At 66.6% G+C, this 12,561-nt stretch overlaps 3 protein-coding genes across 3 annotated transcripts in view; 2 read left to right on the plus strand and 1 right to left on the minus strand.

Annotated features, from left to right (window-relative positions):
* Nucleotides 1-2,152, minus strand: part of EMIHUDRAFT_470908 (hypothetical protein) — a gene marked incomplete at its 3' end in the record, with an annotated part of 3,041 nt that extends 889 nt beyond the window's left edge. Inside the window, exons 1-10 of the mRNA XM_005763837.1 lie at nt 1,442-2,152; nt 1,272-1,369; nt 1,128-1,200; nt 997-1,060; nt 849-920; nt 684-784; nt 521-557; nt 364-451; nt 251-295; nt 1-181 (exon numbers count right to left, since the gene is read on the minus strand). Of these exons, the coding sequence (XP_005763894.1) occupies nt 1-181; nt 251-295; nt 364-451; nt 521-557; nt 684-784; nt 849-920; nt 997-1,060; nt 1,128-1,200; nt 1,272-1,369; nt 1,442-1,974 (1,292 nt within the window). The 5' untranslated portion in view covers nt 1,975-2,152. The remainder of the gene's footprint in view (nt 182-250; nt 296-363; nt 452-520; nt 558-683; nt 785-848; nt 921-996; nt 1,061-1,127; nt 1,201-1,271; nt 1,370-1,441) is intronic.
* A 5,488-nt stretch (nt 2,153-7,640) lies between these two features.
* On the plus strand, nt 7,641-9,234 carry EMIHUDRAFT_247938 (hypothetical protein; the record flags this gene model as incomplete). Its single annotated transcript, XM_005763838.1, has 2 exons — nt 7,641-8,558; nt 8,959-9,234. The coding sequence occupies 2 exons, from the start codon at nt 7,641-7,643 to the stop codon at nt 9,232-9,234; spliced, it is 1,194 nt and encodes a 397-aa protein (XP_005763895.1).
* A 681-nt stretch (nt 9,235-9,915) lies between these two features.
* On the plus strand, nt 9,916-10,765 carry EMIHUDRAFT_371523 (peptidyl-prolyl isomerase). The gene has a single exon (XM_005763839.1). It carries the CDS (start codon nt 9,986-9,988, stop codon nt 10,706-10,708), a length of 723 nt encoding a protein of 240 aa, XP_005763896.1. The 5' UTR covers nt 9,916-9,985; the 3' UTR covers nt 10,709-10,765.
* Nucleotides 10,766-12,561: the final 1,796 nt, after the last annotated feature.

The following is a 12,561-nucleotide window of genomic DNA, read 5'->3' on the forward strand; positions in this document are numbered from 1 at the left end:
ATGGCGGCGGGGTAGGCGGTGGCGGTGAGCAGCGTGAGCGCTCTCCATTCGACGCCGCGCAGGGACTTGAAGGTGCGCGAGGCGCCGTAGCCGGCGGGCACGCCCATCAGGACGAAGAGCAGCAGCGTGGCGGTGAGCAGGCCTCCCCGGTTGGCGGGCGAGAGGAAGCCAAGCAGCGCGCCTACTCGGCGGCGAGCCAGCGGTCTGCCCGCCAACCGGGCGGAACGCGAGACGAGTCGGAGCGGCGCGCAAGCGATCGAGATGAAGGACATGCAGAGCAGCTGCACGCCCGTCCCTAGGGGCAGCGAGCTGATGGACTGATCACCCACGAAGCGCATCACGCATGCCCAGTTGGACTCGTGCCGACGGAGACCGAGAGCAGCAGCGGCCGCGGCGGAGGCCGGAGCACGTCTGCGTGCACCAGCTTCCAGCCAGACTCCTCGAGCAGCTCCTACAGCCGAGGTCCAGCCGAGGTCCAGGCCCGCCCAGCCGAGCTTCCGGCCAGACGAGCTCGCTGCTCCTCCCGCTCGTCCGCGACGTCGGAGAGCGAGTTGTACCTGCGCAGTCGGGCAGTCTAGTCTGTCGACTGGGCACCGCGAGAGGTGGAGAGCGAGTTGTACCTGCGCAGTCGGGCAGTCTAGTCTGTCGACTGGGCACCGCGAGAGGTGGAGAGCGAGTCGCGCCTGTTGAGGTCTCGCCGCAGCGTGCGTGCCATGATCATCGCGACGACGCCCGTGAGCAGCAGCACGACCGCGAGCGAGTTGACGAGCGAGATCCAGTGCACCTGGGACGTGTCGTGGACGTGTCGTGGGCGTGTCCCGCAGAACGAGCGGGGCCCGACCTGGCGCCTGGTCGTCGCCCATGTAGAGGTACAGGTCCCACCGCGACGCCCACCGGACGGGCGACTCCTCCCAGGTGACCTGACTCGCCAATGGAACACTCGATCATCAGCCAGCCAGTCGGTGAGACCGCGCCATCGACCCTCCCGCGCTCTGCCTCGTACGTGAAGATGACCTCGCACCCGCCGGCGGCCGACCCGCCGCCCTGCCTCCGCCGGCACCTAACCCGTCCACCCGTCAACTGACACGAGTGAGATCGGCGCCCGATCGACCCGCCTCAGCCGGCACCTGTGCTCCGCGCGCACCGGCTGCGGTGGCAGGTCGGGCGAGAGCGGCACCGTCGCCAGTTTGGTCGCGACGCCTCGCCACTCGCCCTCGTACCTAGCGCAGTGATCTCGGGGCGATCTCGGGGCGATCTCGGTTGATCTCGACCTCGCCACTCGCCCTCGTACCTGTGTGCGACCGAGAGGGCCTCCACCTCGAAGCCGACGATCCGCGAGCCCTGGAAGAGGTCGGGCTCCTGGTGGTACCTAGTCGAGTCAGCCACCCGTCGAGTCCGTGGCCTGGTCTGTTGGTCCGCGCTGTCCGGCTCTTGGCGGCACTTGATGATCAGTCGCAAGTGGTTGTTGATGTACGGCGCGCTGGGAAAGGTGCCGGGAAACTCTGGCGAGCCGAGGAAGCCGAGCGGATAGCCGCGCTCGTAGGTGGTGAGAGCGATGCCGTCAGAATCCGTCAGAATTCGCGTCGCGGCGGGCAGGTTGTCCATGATCATCTGCACGCGGTAGTCCTGTGCGATCCTCGCGCCAAAGACGGCCGCGTCGTGTGCGGTCAGCTCCACCCGGCAGAGGACGCGGAACGCCGTCTTGCCCATCTGCAGCGCGAACGGCGAGTTCTGGATCTTGCTGCCGTGCAGGACCTCGCCGAGGTTCTCGGCCTTGGACTCGAGCGTCTCCGGCCGGCAATGTGGCAGTGCATAGTAGTCAAACGGCAGGTGAGTTCGAGGCGACGAGAGCTGATTTACTTTGATCTCGACCGCCTCACCGTCGAGGTACTCATGCGGAGCGACGCCGGGCAGGTAGAAGCCGAGCGTCGGCGGCGCTGCGAGCAGCAACGAGAGCCAGCGTGCGGCGTTCATCTCGCCGCTGAAAGCCCTCGAAGCCGACAGCGGTGAGGCTACGCGGCGCGAGTTCGCGAGGCAGCTCGACAGAGCGCGGACTGGCGCTGACCAGGCGGAGAGCGGGGAGCGAGCGGAGAGCGAGCGGAGAGCGAGCGGAGAGCGAGCGGAGAGCGAGCGGAGAGCGAGCGGCGTGTTGGAGTGCCTTGAAAGAAGAAAAAGCGCAACGGGAGTCTGAGTGCGGCAGTGGCGGCTAGATGTTCTGCGTCTGGAATGGATGCCACCCTCCAAAATCCCATCGGGTCGCTTCTCATCGCAAACCCTGTCAGCAGAGTCCTCCTGCGGGAATGTAGATTTGAGAGATTTGTTGTTGGAATGTACGTAAGAGCACACCTTTTCTCCCAGTTGTAAGCTAAAAAGTACGTAACCTGAAAAACGCCGCGCCGTCTTACCGCCGACCCTTACCGTGCCGCGCCGCCTTTACACACACACCTGACTTCTGGCGGATCAAGCAGGTCGCGCACCTGCTCCAGGTGGCCCCCCGCCAAGCTTGAGTGAAGCCTGGAACCTAGCGTCCATGGACAGATGATAGGCTAGGACGATGACAGTTCGGACACGAATCGGACCGACATCGACTCCTCTTCGTTCGGCTCACTCAAGCATGCTGTGAACAGGGCGCACCTCTCCGGCGGCTCCTCACCGCGGTGCCGGCGCCCGGAGACTATTCACAGAGGGCTAAACGGTAATTTCTCGCAGCTGCGAGACAAGTTTTCTCGGAGCGACAGCCTCAAAGACAAAAGGGTGGATGGGTGGGGGGTGACCGCTGGTGAGCGCCAGCGGTGAGCGCCAGCGCGCCCCAGGAACGGTGGGGTGCCCTCGACCGCGCGTCCAAGTCACTTGGGCGGACGAGCGAGCGGCACATGGCCTGACAAAGAGAAATCGGAGTCTAGCGACGAGACCGAATCTGACCAGAGGCCGTCGTCTTCAGACGCCGTCCTCAGACGAAGGTGCCTTTCAGAGGTGTCCTTCAGGAGCGTAGCTGACGTCAGTCTGTGCGCGCTCTCTCGCCTCGTCGAAGTTTGGGATTGATTTTGAGGAAGGGGAGTTTCGCTGGAGACGGGATCCTCGCATGGCTCTGCCGTGGCTGCCGTGCTCGCAGCGGCGCCCGCTCGTGGCCCGCATCAGCCCGAAGCCCGCTGCGGCTTCCCGACTCTTCTGGCTGGGCCGCGACTGCCATGTGGAGCGCCGCGCGGCCGCTGCGCATCGCCAGATCGCCATGTTTGTCGGCGTTGGCGCACACTTCGATGCACGCTCCGGAGGCATCCTCGGCCGCACACCCGCTGCACAGATTGCCCGTGGGCCCGAGGCGGTGTGAGCCTGTCGAGGACTGGGGCTCCACTCGAGGTCATGTTCATAGATTCCAAAGCATTGTTAATAGCAAAGGGGGGAAAAGGTACCCTCGACCCTCACGCCTGCAACCCTCGCGCGGCAGCACACCACTGCTCCGCACGAGACACCGTTGCAGGACCAACCCCCAAAACGCGACAGCGCACACAAAATAGGGAGGGTGGGTGGGGAAGCAAGACAGGCCGTGTGGGGTGTGGGTGTCACGAGGACAGACGTCCACGAAGACGGTGGACGGACGCAAACTCCTTATCCAATTCACACTCACGGCTGTCCTACTGGTCATATAGAAAGTCGGCCGTCCGCGAGCCCCCAGCTCGCCGACGGCGAGAGAGATGCCACGAGGGGTCGCGGTGGCGTCCATCGCCAGGCTCCCTAGCTCAACCGACGACCCTTCGGGATCGACGGCCGATAGTCATGAGCCTGTCGAGGACTGGGGCTCCACTCGAGGTCATGTTCATAGATTCCAAAGCATTGTTAATAGCAAAGGGGGGAAAAGGTACCCTCGACCCTCACGCCTGCAACCCTCGCGCGGCAGCACACCACTGCTCCGCACGAGACACCGTTGCAGGACCAACCCCCATCGCCATCCATCGTAGAACATGATCTCGAGCCCTGCCCCAGCCCCTCAGCCACTACACCATCATAGTCACTCGCGCGAGCCGCTCGATGCGCGAGGCGAGATCGAGGCCGGCGTAGTGCTGCTGCATCGACCTCTCTCGCTCCTGCTCGTTCCAGCCGAAGATGCAGTCGATGTCTGTGATGGTAGCGCCCGTGACATCGCTCGTGTCCCGCGCCACCTTGTCCGAGAACCGTCGGTTCGAATGGTGGGCAAACTTGACGATCGGGTTGCCCGCCTCGTCCTCCTCAATCGCAAGCTCGAGGTCCTCCTCGTCGCGCTCGCGGAGGAGCTCGTACGCGAGCTTGAGCGCTTTCGTGGAATGGCTATATGACGAGCCAGTCTCTAGCGGAGTATCGGTGAGGCGCCCGCCGTCTGTCGCCCGGATGAGCGGGCCTTTGACGACGGCGGCGTACTGGGTGAGCCCCAGTCCCGCCAACCACTCGCTGGCGGCGCGGAGTCTGGCAGAACCCTTGGCTCCCCCAACGAGGTTGACGTACCGATCGCCCTCCTCGATGGTCGCCGCCCTCCTCTTCTGAGTCGCGGTGCGGCCAAGGTATTTGGCCGCTGGCCGGAGCGGGTGGTCACTCGGCAGCCGGCCGAGGGCCCCGACGAAGGTGTCGAAAGCGCCGTCTGGCAGGCTCGCCCCGACACGCAGCTGCACGACAGAGTAGTCCGGCCGCTCCACTTGGAAGCCGTCCACCGTGACCGTCTCGGTCGAGTGCCCCTGCACACGCCACAGGTCCCGCACGGCAGACTCGAGGCTGAACTCAGAGGTGAGTGACGTGCCCACACAGTGAGCCCACCGGCCCTTCCCCTGGGCCGTCTTCGTGGACTCGAGGTGGGCGGCAACAGTCGTTCCCATCTCGGCACATCGCTCTGAGAGCGGGTTGACGATCCACACGTCGCAGGCGGCGACGCCGTGCTGGCGGCCCGTCGTCTCGCCGAGCCGCAACCCCATCATCACCTCGAGGAGGAACATGACGCGATGACTCGAGTAGACTGCCTCCGCCTTGGCGCCGGTGCAGCACGTCCTGAGCGTCTCGTCGAGAACGAGTCGAGCGAGCTTGCGCGTGGTGTGCGTGCACGGCTGCGCGAGCTCGCCGATCAGACCGACCATCCTCGCGCGGAGCGCCTTCACCCGGGGGTCGGACATTATGCCGTTGGCGGTGGTCTTGGCGATGACTCCGCCCGCCGCCCTCAGGATCGTCTCGAACGAGCGAGCGCGGCCGGAGTCCATCGCGAGCCAGTTGATGAACTCCAGCATCGACTCGACACTGTAGCGGGGCAGTACGACGCCGCCGCCCATACTCGCAGCCCACACCTCCTCGAGACGGGTGAACTCCGCGTGGTTCTTCGACGTGGAGGACGCCTTGGTGCCCAGCTCGGCGAGCATCGTCCGAGCGGCGCGTCGGAGGACGAGGTCGGTGGGTGAGTGGCCGTCCGGCGTCATGGCTTCGGCCCGGCACACGGCACAGACGAGCTGTCCCGGCTCGACCTGGTATTTCGACAAGCCCGCGCACTCGCGGTGGAGCCCGTAGGAGCCGCAGCGTCCACAGATGTACTTGTCGCCTGTGGCACTGCACCCCCCTTGGAGGCACTTGAGCGCCGTCTCGACACGTCCGGCGCCCAGGACCGTCTCGAGGGACGCCTCCCTCCGGCTCACCGACTCGATGACAGCCGGAGCCTTCTCGTCGGCGGCTCGGCCGCATTCGTCACGGCCGGCGTGTACGAAGCCGGCGCCACGCGGCTCGATCTTGGCGCCCAGCCCAAACACAACTCCACAGCCCGCGCATGTCATGCCGCGGCTCTGGCAGTGCTGGACGGCGCCCGAGACCGACGGCTCTCGGTCCTTCGAGCTGGCAGCTGGAGCGGCATTCGGCACGACGCGCCTCCGCGCCGCTGCTGCCTCGTCCGCTGAGGCACGAGCCAGCTTCAAGGCGTCGTCTGGAGAGTTGCCGCCCTCGTCGACCCGCAAGCCCCCAATCGCCTCGGCTAGCGTGGCGTCGCCGTCGGTCGGCGGGGTGGCACCGCCCGTGGCGCTCTGCGCCCGCCACCTCTCCAGCTGCTGCACGGCCGCCTTCCAATCGAAGGAGAAGCGGCCTACGACCCCGGCGCCCGAGGGATCCTCCCGAGTGACGAAGTCGTTGACGAGCCAGTAGTTGGCGAGGTCCGAACTGTTGTACTCCCATGGCGAGCGAGTCGAGCCGTCATAGTAGCTGCACCCGCCGCGCGCGCTGCCGTCCAGGAGCTCGAAGGTACGCAGCTTCCCGCGCACGCCCAAGAGCTCGGCCACTGCGATGGGCCATCCGCCGCGGTCGGGCTCGACCGCCGACGGGTCGAAGGTGGAGGCGACCTGGACGAGGTTGCCTCTCTCCGTCGACTTAGCCTTCGGCCCCGGAGGGCTCCAGAGGAACGAGCCGGCCATCATGACCTGTGGCCGGCCGCAAGGGAGGAGCGCCGGCGTCGCGCCTGACGCCCGGGGAAAAGACAGGATGAGCGTCGGGCGCCGGACTCGACAGCTGACGAATCTCCCCATCTGCTGCATCTCGACTACCCCCTCCCCCCGGGTCTGAGGGCCATCATCGACGGCATAGCGTCCCAATATTGAAAAATGGCGAAGTAGTCGAGACCAGCCTGCGTTTGGTGCGTCCGGTACCACCACGACTCCACTGATCCTCTGACCGCCCGCCTCTGAAAGTCGCTCCCCCACACGCCGCAGGGCGGAGCCCACCGTGCTGTGCGTGGGGTGCACCCAGAGGTGGGGAGGCGGCTTGCCGCCCGCGACTGTGGCGGCCAGCCCGCCACCGACGCACCCATCCTCACCACCTGGGGATTGGGGGCTGCCTCCACTCGGGCACTTGTGCTGCGCCCCGACCTCGGCGGCGGCGTGTCGCCTCTCGGCGCCCACGAACTCGGTGAAACGTCCCGTCAGGCGCTCGATGGCGGCAAACTCCGCCGCCGCTAGCCGCACCCGCGGCTCCTCGATGGGATCGCCTCTCGAGGTTTGGTCGGGCCGGTGGAGGAGCACGCCCGGCGTGTGGACGAAGCGGAGCTCGATGTCCCACCTCTCCGCCGTCTCGAGCAGCCGGCGCAGCGTCTCCTGCATCGACACCGCCGTCGACGCCTGGTTCTGCGCGGCGCCGATGGCGGCGGTGTTGTCGCCCTCGACCAGCACCGCGCTGCCCTGAAGCTGCTCGCCGTAGAACTGGACGACCCGGAGGATGCCGAGCAGCTCTCGAGCGTTGATGGACCACGCCTGCTCGACCGGGCTGAACTGCAGCTGCACCTCGGCACGTTGGCCGTCGAGCCAGGCGAGCTGGCCTGTGCCCCAGTCGCTCGCGTCGGTACCTGTGATAGCGGCGATGGCGCGAGGCCGCCGGTCCAGATCGGTGCAGTTGCGCCGAGCCAGCATCGCCGACCACCACTCGAGGTCGCGGAAGAAGTCCGCGCTCAGCTCGATCTGGCGCCAGCCCATCCACTCTTCGGCGAGGGCACGCTGAGCCGCAAAATCCTCGTCCGAGGCAAGGTTGCGCCCTCCACCACACGACGGCGGACGTTCACGGCGCAACCAACGAAGCGCGAGGGGGACTCCTCTCATGCCGCCGCGCCGCCATCGACCGAGGCGGATGGAGGAGCGTACGACGTGCTGCATGAAGCGCACATGCGCCTCGAGAGCGCCGAGCGCGTGGGCTCGCCGTCGATCCCAGCCGACCTCGATGCTCGTGAGGCGGCCTCGCCGCCATCGACGTTGGGCGGAGACGACGAGGCGAGTCACCCATGTCGGGAGCGGCTCCGCGAGAAGGCGCTCCCTGCCGCAACCGATCCCGGGCGCCCGCCCGATCCCGGGCGGCCCTCTGCTCCTCCAGCGTCGTTGCAGGAGCCCGGCGGCGCGAGCGCGCACCACGCTGTCCAGCTCTGGTCGGTCGACGTCGGCGAAGCTCGCGCCGCCTCTGGCCCACGCTTCCGCACTCATGGAGTCGCCTGGCAGCCGTCCGGCTGCCCGATCTGGGAGCCGTCCGGCTCCCCCACGCCCCGTCCGGAGCGCCTCACCTCGCTCCGTCCGGAGCGTCACCCAGCGCTGCCACCGGGAACGGATGAGCCCAGCGGCTGCCACGGCTCTCTCGTCGGCGGCGAGGCCGATTCCGGCCAGCGCGCAGTCACCTGGCAGCCGTCCGACTGCCCGATCTGGGAGCCGTCCGGCTCCCCCACGCCCCGTCCGGGGCGCCTCGACCCGCTCCGTCCGGAGCGTCGCCCAGCGCTGCCACCGGGAACGGATGAGCCCAGCGGCTGCCACGGCTCTCTCGTCGGCGGCGAGGCCGATTCCGGCCAGCGCGCAGTCACCTGGCAGCCGTCCGGCTGCCCGATCTGGGAGCCGTCCGGCTCCCCCACGCCCCGTCCGGGGCGCCTCGACCCGCTCCGTCCGGAGCGTCACCCAGCGCTGCCACCGGGAACGGATGAGCCCAGCGGCTGCCACGGCTCTCTCGTCGGCGGCGAGGCCGATCCCGGCCCACGCGCTCTGCTCTTGAAGGCGGCCGTCCCGGCGCCCGGCGAGTGGGCCGGGCAGTGCCCCTTACCGTCGGTGGGGCGCGCTCGCCTCCCCCCCTTGGCGACATGCTGCCGGCCGGGCCGCGGCGCCGTCCGCTGCCGCGGCGGCGGCTCGGCGAGCGGTATTGGGTGCTCGTCTCGGCGCACGCTCTGGAGGCGGTGCCCGGCCGCATGCCCGCTGCACTGCCTGTATGCCCGAGGCGATTTGCGGCCGGGCTCAAAGCTGCCGCCGCCGCTGGTGCGCCGGGCGCGGCGCTGCTACCGCACCATGTCGTGGCTGCTCGCGCTGCCCCTGCGCTGCCCACGCGCGGCTCGGCGGGCGGGCAACACCATCGCCGCTCGTGCACCAGCCGCGGGCGCCCGTCACCACCCCGCCTCTTTGAGGGGGGGGGCGGCGAGCGCTCGCGTGTGTGTGCGGCTGGGCCACTCTCGAGGGCGCCGGCGGGGCTGCCGCCACCGCCATCGACGGCGGCTCGACGAGCGGTGTTGGTGCTCGCTTCGGCGCGCGCTCTGAAGGCGTGTTCGACCGCGTGCCCGCTGCACTACCTGTATGCCCGAGGCGGATCGCAGTCCTGGCAGTCGCCGTCGCAGTTCTCGCAGTTCTGTCAGTCGCCGTCGCAGCCAAGCCATGCGGTCTGCTTGCGATTACCTTGGAGCAAATGGATGGACCACCCGCCCACCCTGTCAACATCATGTGGGAGGAACGTTGATACGTTGATGGCGCCAGCGCCTGCTGTTGACAAGTGGGGAGCAGACGGCTTCATCGCGAAGCTGCCCCCAGCAGGCGTCTTGACGGGTATCAAAATTCTTCCCTACGAAAGAGGCCAACGGACCCGAGAAGGTAATTTCTCGCAGCTGCGAGACAAGTTTTCTCGGAGCGACAGCCTCAAAGACAAAAGGGTGGATGGGTGGGGGGTGACCGCTGGTGAGCGCCAGCGGTGAGCGCCAGCGCGCCCCAGGAACGGTGGGGTGCCCTCGACCGCGCGTCCAAGTCACTTGGGCGGACGAGCGAGCGGCACATGGCCTGACAAAGAGAAATCGGAGTCTAGCGACGAGACCGAATCTGACCAGAGGCCGTCGTCTTCAGACGCCGTCCTCAGACGAAGGTGCCTTTCAGAGGTGTCCTTCAGGAGCGTAGCTGACGTCAGTCTGTGCGCGCTCTCTCGCCTCGTCGAACCCACCACCATCCCCTTTCTCCTCCTATCTGTCTTGTGTGTGCCTTGCTGGGGGGAGCAGACGGCTTCATCGCGAAGCTGCCCCCAGCAGGCGTCTTGACGGGTATCAAAATTCTTCCCTACGAAAGAGGCCAACGGACCCGAGAAGGGAATTTTTTGCTTGGCTGCGCGGCTCCGCAATAGGGCACCCTGGTAGGTAGGTAGGGCGTTTTGGCGCGACTCGGCAGACCCCCGATCCGGGTAGGAGCCGGAACCCTGCGCCGAAGGACTGGGTTGATAGTGTGGTATGGCTGTGCTTCTCTGCACACGCGCCAGCGCCGTGCTGCTGCTCGGGTGGCCGGTGCGCGCAGCACCAGTTGCCGACGAGGAGCTGACAGCTGCACAGTGGCTGCGCGAGCAGCAGATGCGTGGCCTACAGGGGCTGCGGGCCGAGCAGCAGGGTGCGATGCTGAGCGACCTCTCGATGCTGCAGGGCGCGCCGTCAGACGCGGCGCCGTTGGCGACGCAGCGTGCCTATCTGGACATGGCCATCGGCGGAGCGCCAGCTGGGCGGCTCGTCTTCGACCTCTTTGGGGACGTCGCGCCTCGCACAGTTCGAAACTTCGCCTCTCTGGTTCAGGGCGAGCCGGCGGCCGGTGGCGGGAAGCGTTCGCTGCGCGGCTCCAGGCTGCACCGCATCATCGGCAGCTTCATGGCGCAGGGAGGGGATTACGATGGGCGCGGCGGCGACAGCTTGTGGGGAGGGACGTTTGCAGACGAGTCGTTTGCGCTCAAGCACAGCGCGGCGGGCACGCTGTCGATGGCTAATTATGGCAAGGACACGAACAAGGCGCAATTTTTCGTCACATTCAAGGCGACACCGCACCTGGATGGCAAGCACGTCGTGTTTGGCCGGCTGCAGTCGGGGTTCGAGGCGCTCAAAAAGGTGGAGGCGGTCGGCTCGCGCTCGGGCAAGCCGACGGCGGACGTCGTGATCCAGGACTGCGGGATTTTGCCACCACCCGACTGACCCAGGGTGTTACTCTCCAGATGTATGAATGTATTATTGTAACTATTCGTGCGCGTGTCCGTGTGGCTGTGCCGTGGCGAGCGCGAGGGCGCGGTACGGCTACGGGGGCGCCGTGAACGAGGCTCGAGGGTTAAAAAAACATTATAAATAAAAAAACATACATTATCATTTTACATGAGGTTTATTTAATAAAATTATGTATGTAAAGAGTGAATGCAGAAGATCGGACAGGGGAGGGACGCGGCCAGAAAGAGGGCGGGCGCCGAGGTTCGAAAGCCGGCGCTTTCGCGCGTTCGAAGGGGCTTTGCTCGGAGTTTGTGCGAAATTTGCGGTTGTACCAACCAACAACTGTGCATCTCTCTCTCTTAAAGGCGGGCTGCCCTTTTTATAAGCGGTAGAGCTCCTATACCGCGAGAGTAGTCCAGTTCACCGCGTTTTCCGTCTCACAGACACAGTGACACAGTACGCTGGTTACTGATCTCAGTACGTAATCAAGAACACGGCCCACACAGTGCGGATTGTGAATGCCTAAGTCTAAGACGTAAGACTAAGAGCCGTCGGTGGCCAGCTTCCCAGCTAGAGCGGTGAGCGCGCTGACGTCTGTGCTGCGCGGCTCACACAAGTGTGACTCACGACACAGGAGCAGGTCAAAGCCCAAAGACGCCGTCGAAGAGCGCCTCGCGTACCCCCGCGGAGCCGGGCGCTGGCAGGAACAGGTGCTGGCAGCCGCTCTCGACCGCCGCCATGTCGTCGTACCCGTCACGGCGCGAGTCGCCTTCGCCGGCCGAGGCGGCGAGGATCACGTGCAGCAGGTCGGTCGGCAGCGAGGCGAGGGCGGCCATGCTGGAGGGGAGGGTGGTGCGCTGCCGGAGCGCACAGCAGAGCACCGCAAAGACGCGCACCTGGAAGGACGGCTGGAAGAAGTGGTGCCTCTCGGGCGTCCAGAGCCGCGCAAAGCGGCGGAACGAGACGCCGCACCAGACGACGCGCTCGTACGGCTCGAAGCTGCGCCAGGGCGGGGGCTGCGGCGCCTCCGCAGGCACGTAGAGGAAGTCGAGCCGGTCCAGCATGCGCGCTGCTCGGGCCCTGTTGATGAACTCGGTGTAGGTGGGCCGCGGGAGCGGTATCAGCTTGTTTTTGCGCGGGTCGCCAGAGTACGGCACGCCGCTGTCTCGCATGGCGACATAGTCGGCCGCCGCGAATGGGAACTCCCTGTTCGATGCCTTTGACCCGCCGGCGCCCCGGCCGTACTCCTTCCCGTTCGCGTGGACGATGAGGAGCCTGCCAGTGGGTCTGGGCAGAGGAGCGCGCCGAGCAGCAGGGGAACCCGAGGCCGGCGCGGCGGCGGCCGGAGCCGACCTCGGCCGGAGCGTGCGCTGCGCCGTCGGTGCGCGCATCGCGGCAGCGGCGAGCACTCCGAAGCGCGTTCGCTTTGTTTTTAGGATCCTTTTTTCGCACAGAGGGCACGCGAGGTACGACCGTGCCCGGCCGTGCTATTAAAGCGACTCGGCTCTCTAAAAGGCTGCAGCCCAGAGCCACACGGAGTCTACGCGCATCGCTTGTGCATAGCCTCGACCAATCTCCTGTTCACGGTGGAACCGTGAACAAAGAGCTTCTTCGAACCGTTACAAACACGACGCGAGCCGCCCAGCAGGGAGCCTGGGCGACTCGCTTTGGCGCTGGCCAGGCCGGAGGCGAGTGCCGCCGCCAGGCCACGACCGACCGCGCCCGTCCTACGGACGGGCGCAATGGGCCAAACTGCAGGCTGCGCCGCCAAACTGCAGTGCGTGCAGCGCTGCGCCGCCAGTCCAATACATGCAAACTGCAGGCTTTGCAGCGAGGACCAGCCTGCT

Source organism: Emiliania huxleyi (assembly GCF_000372725.1).
Source record: "Emiliania huxleyi CCMP1516 unplaced genomic scaffold EMIHUscaffold_617, whole genome shotgun sequence".
Lineage (NCBI taxonomy): Eukaryota > Haptophyta > Isochrysidales > Noelaerhabdaceae > Emiliania > Emiliania huxleyi.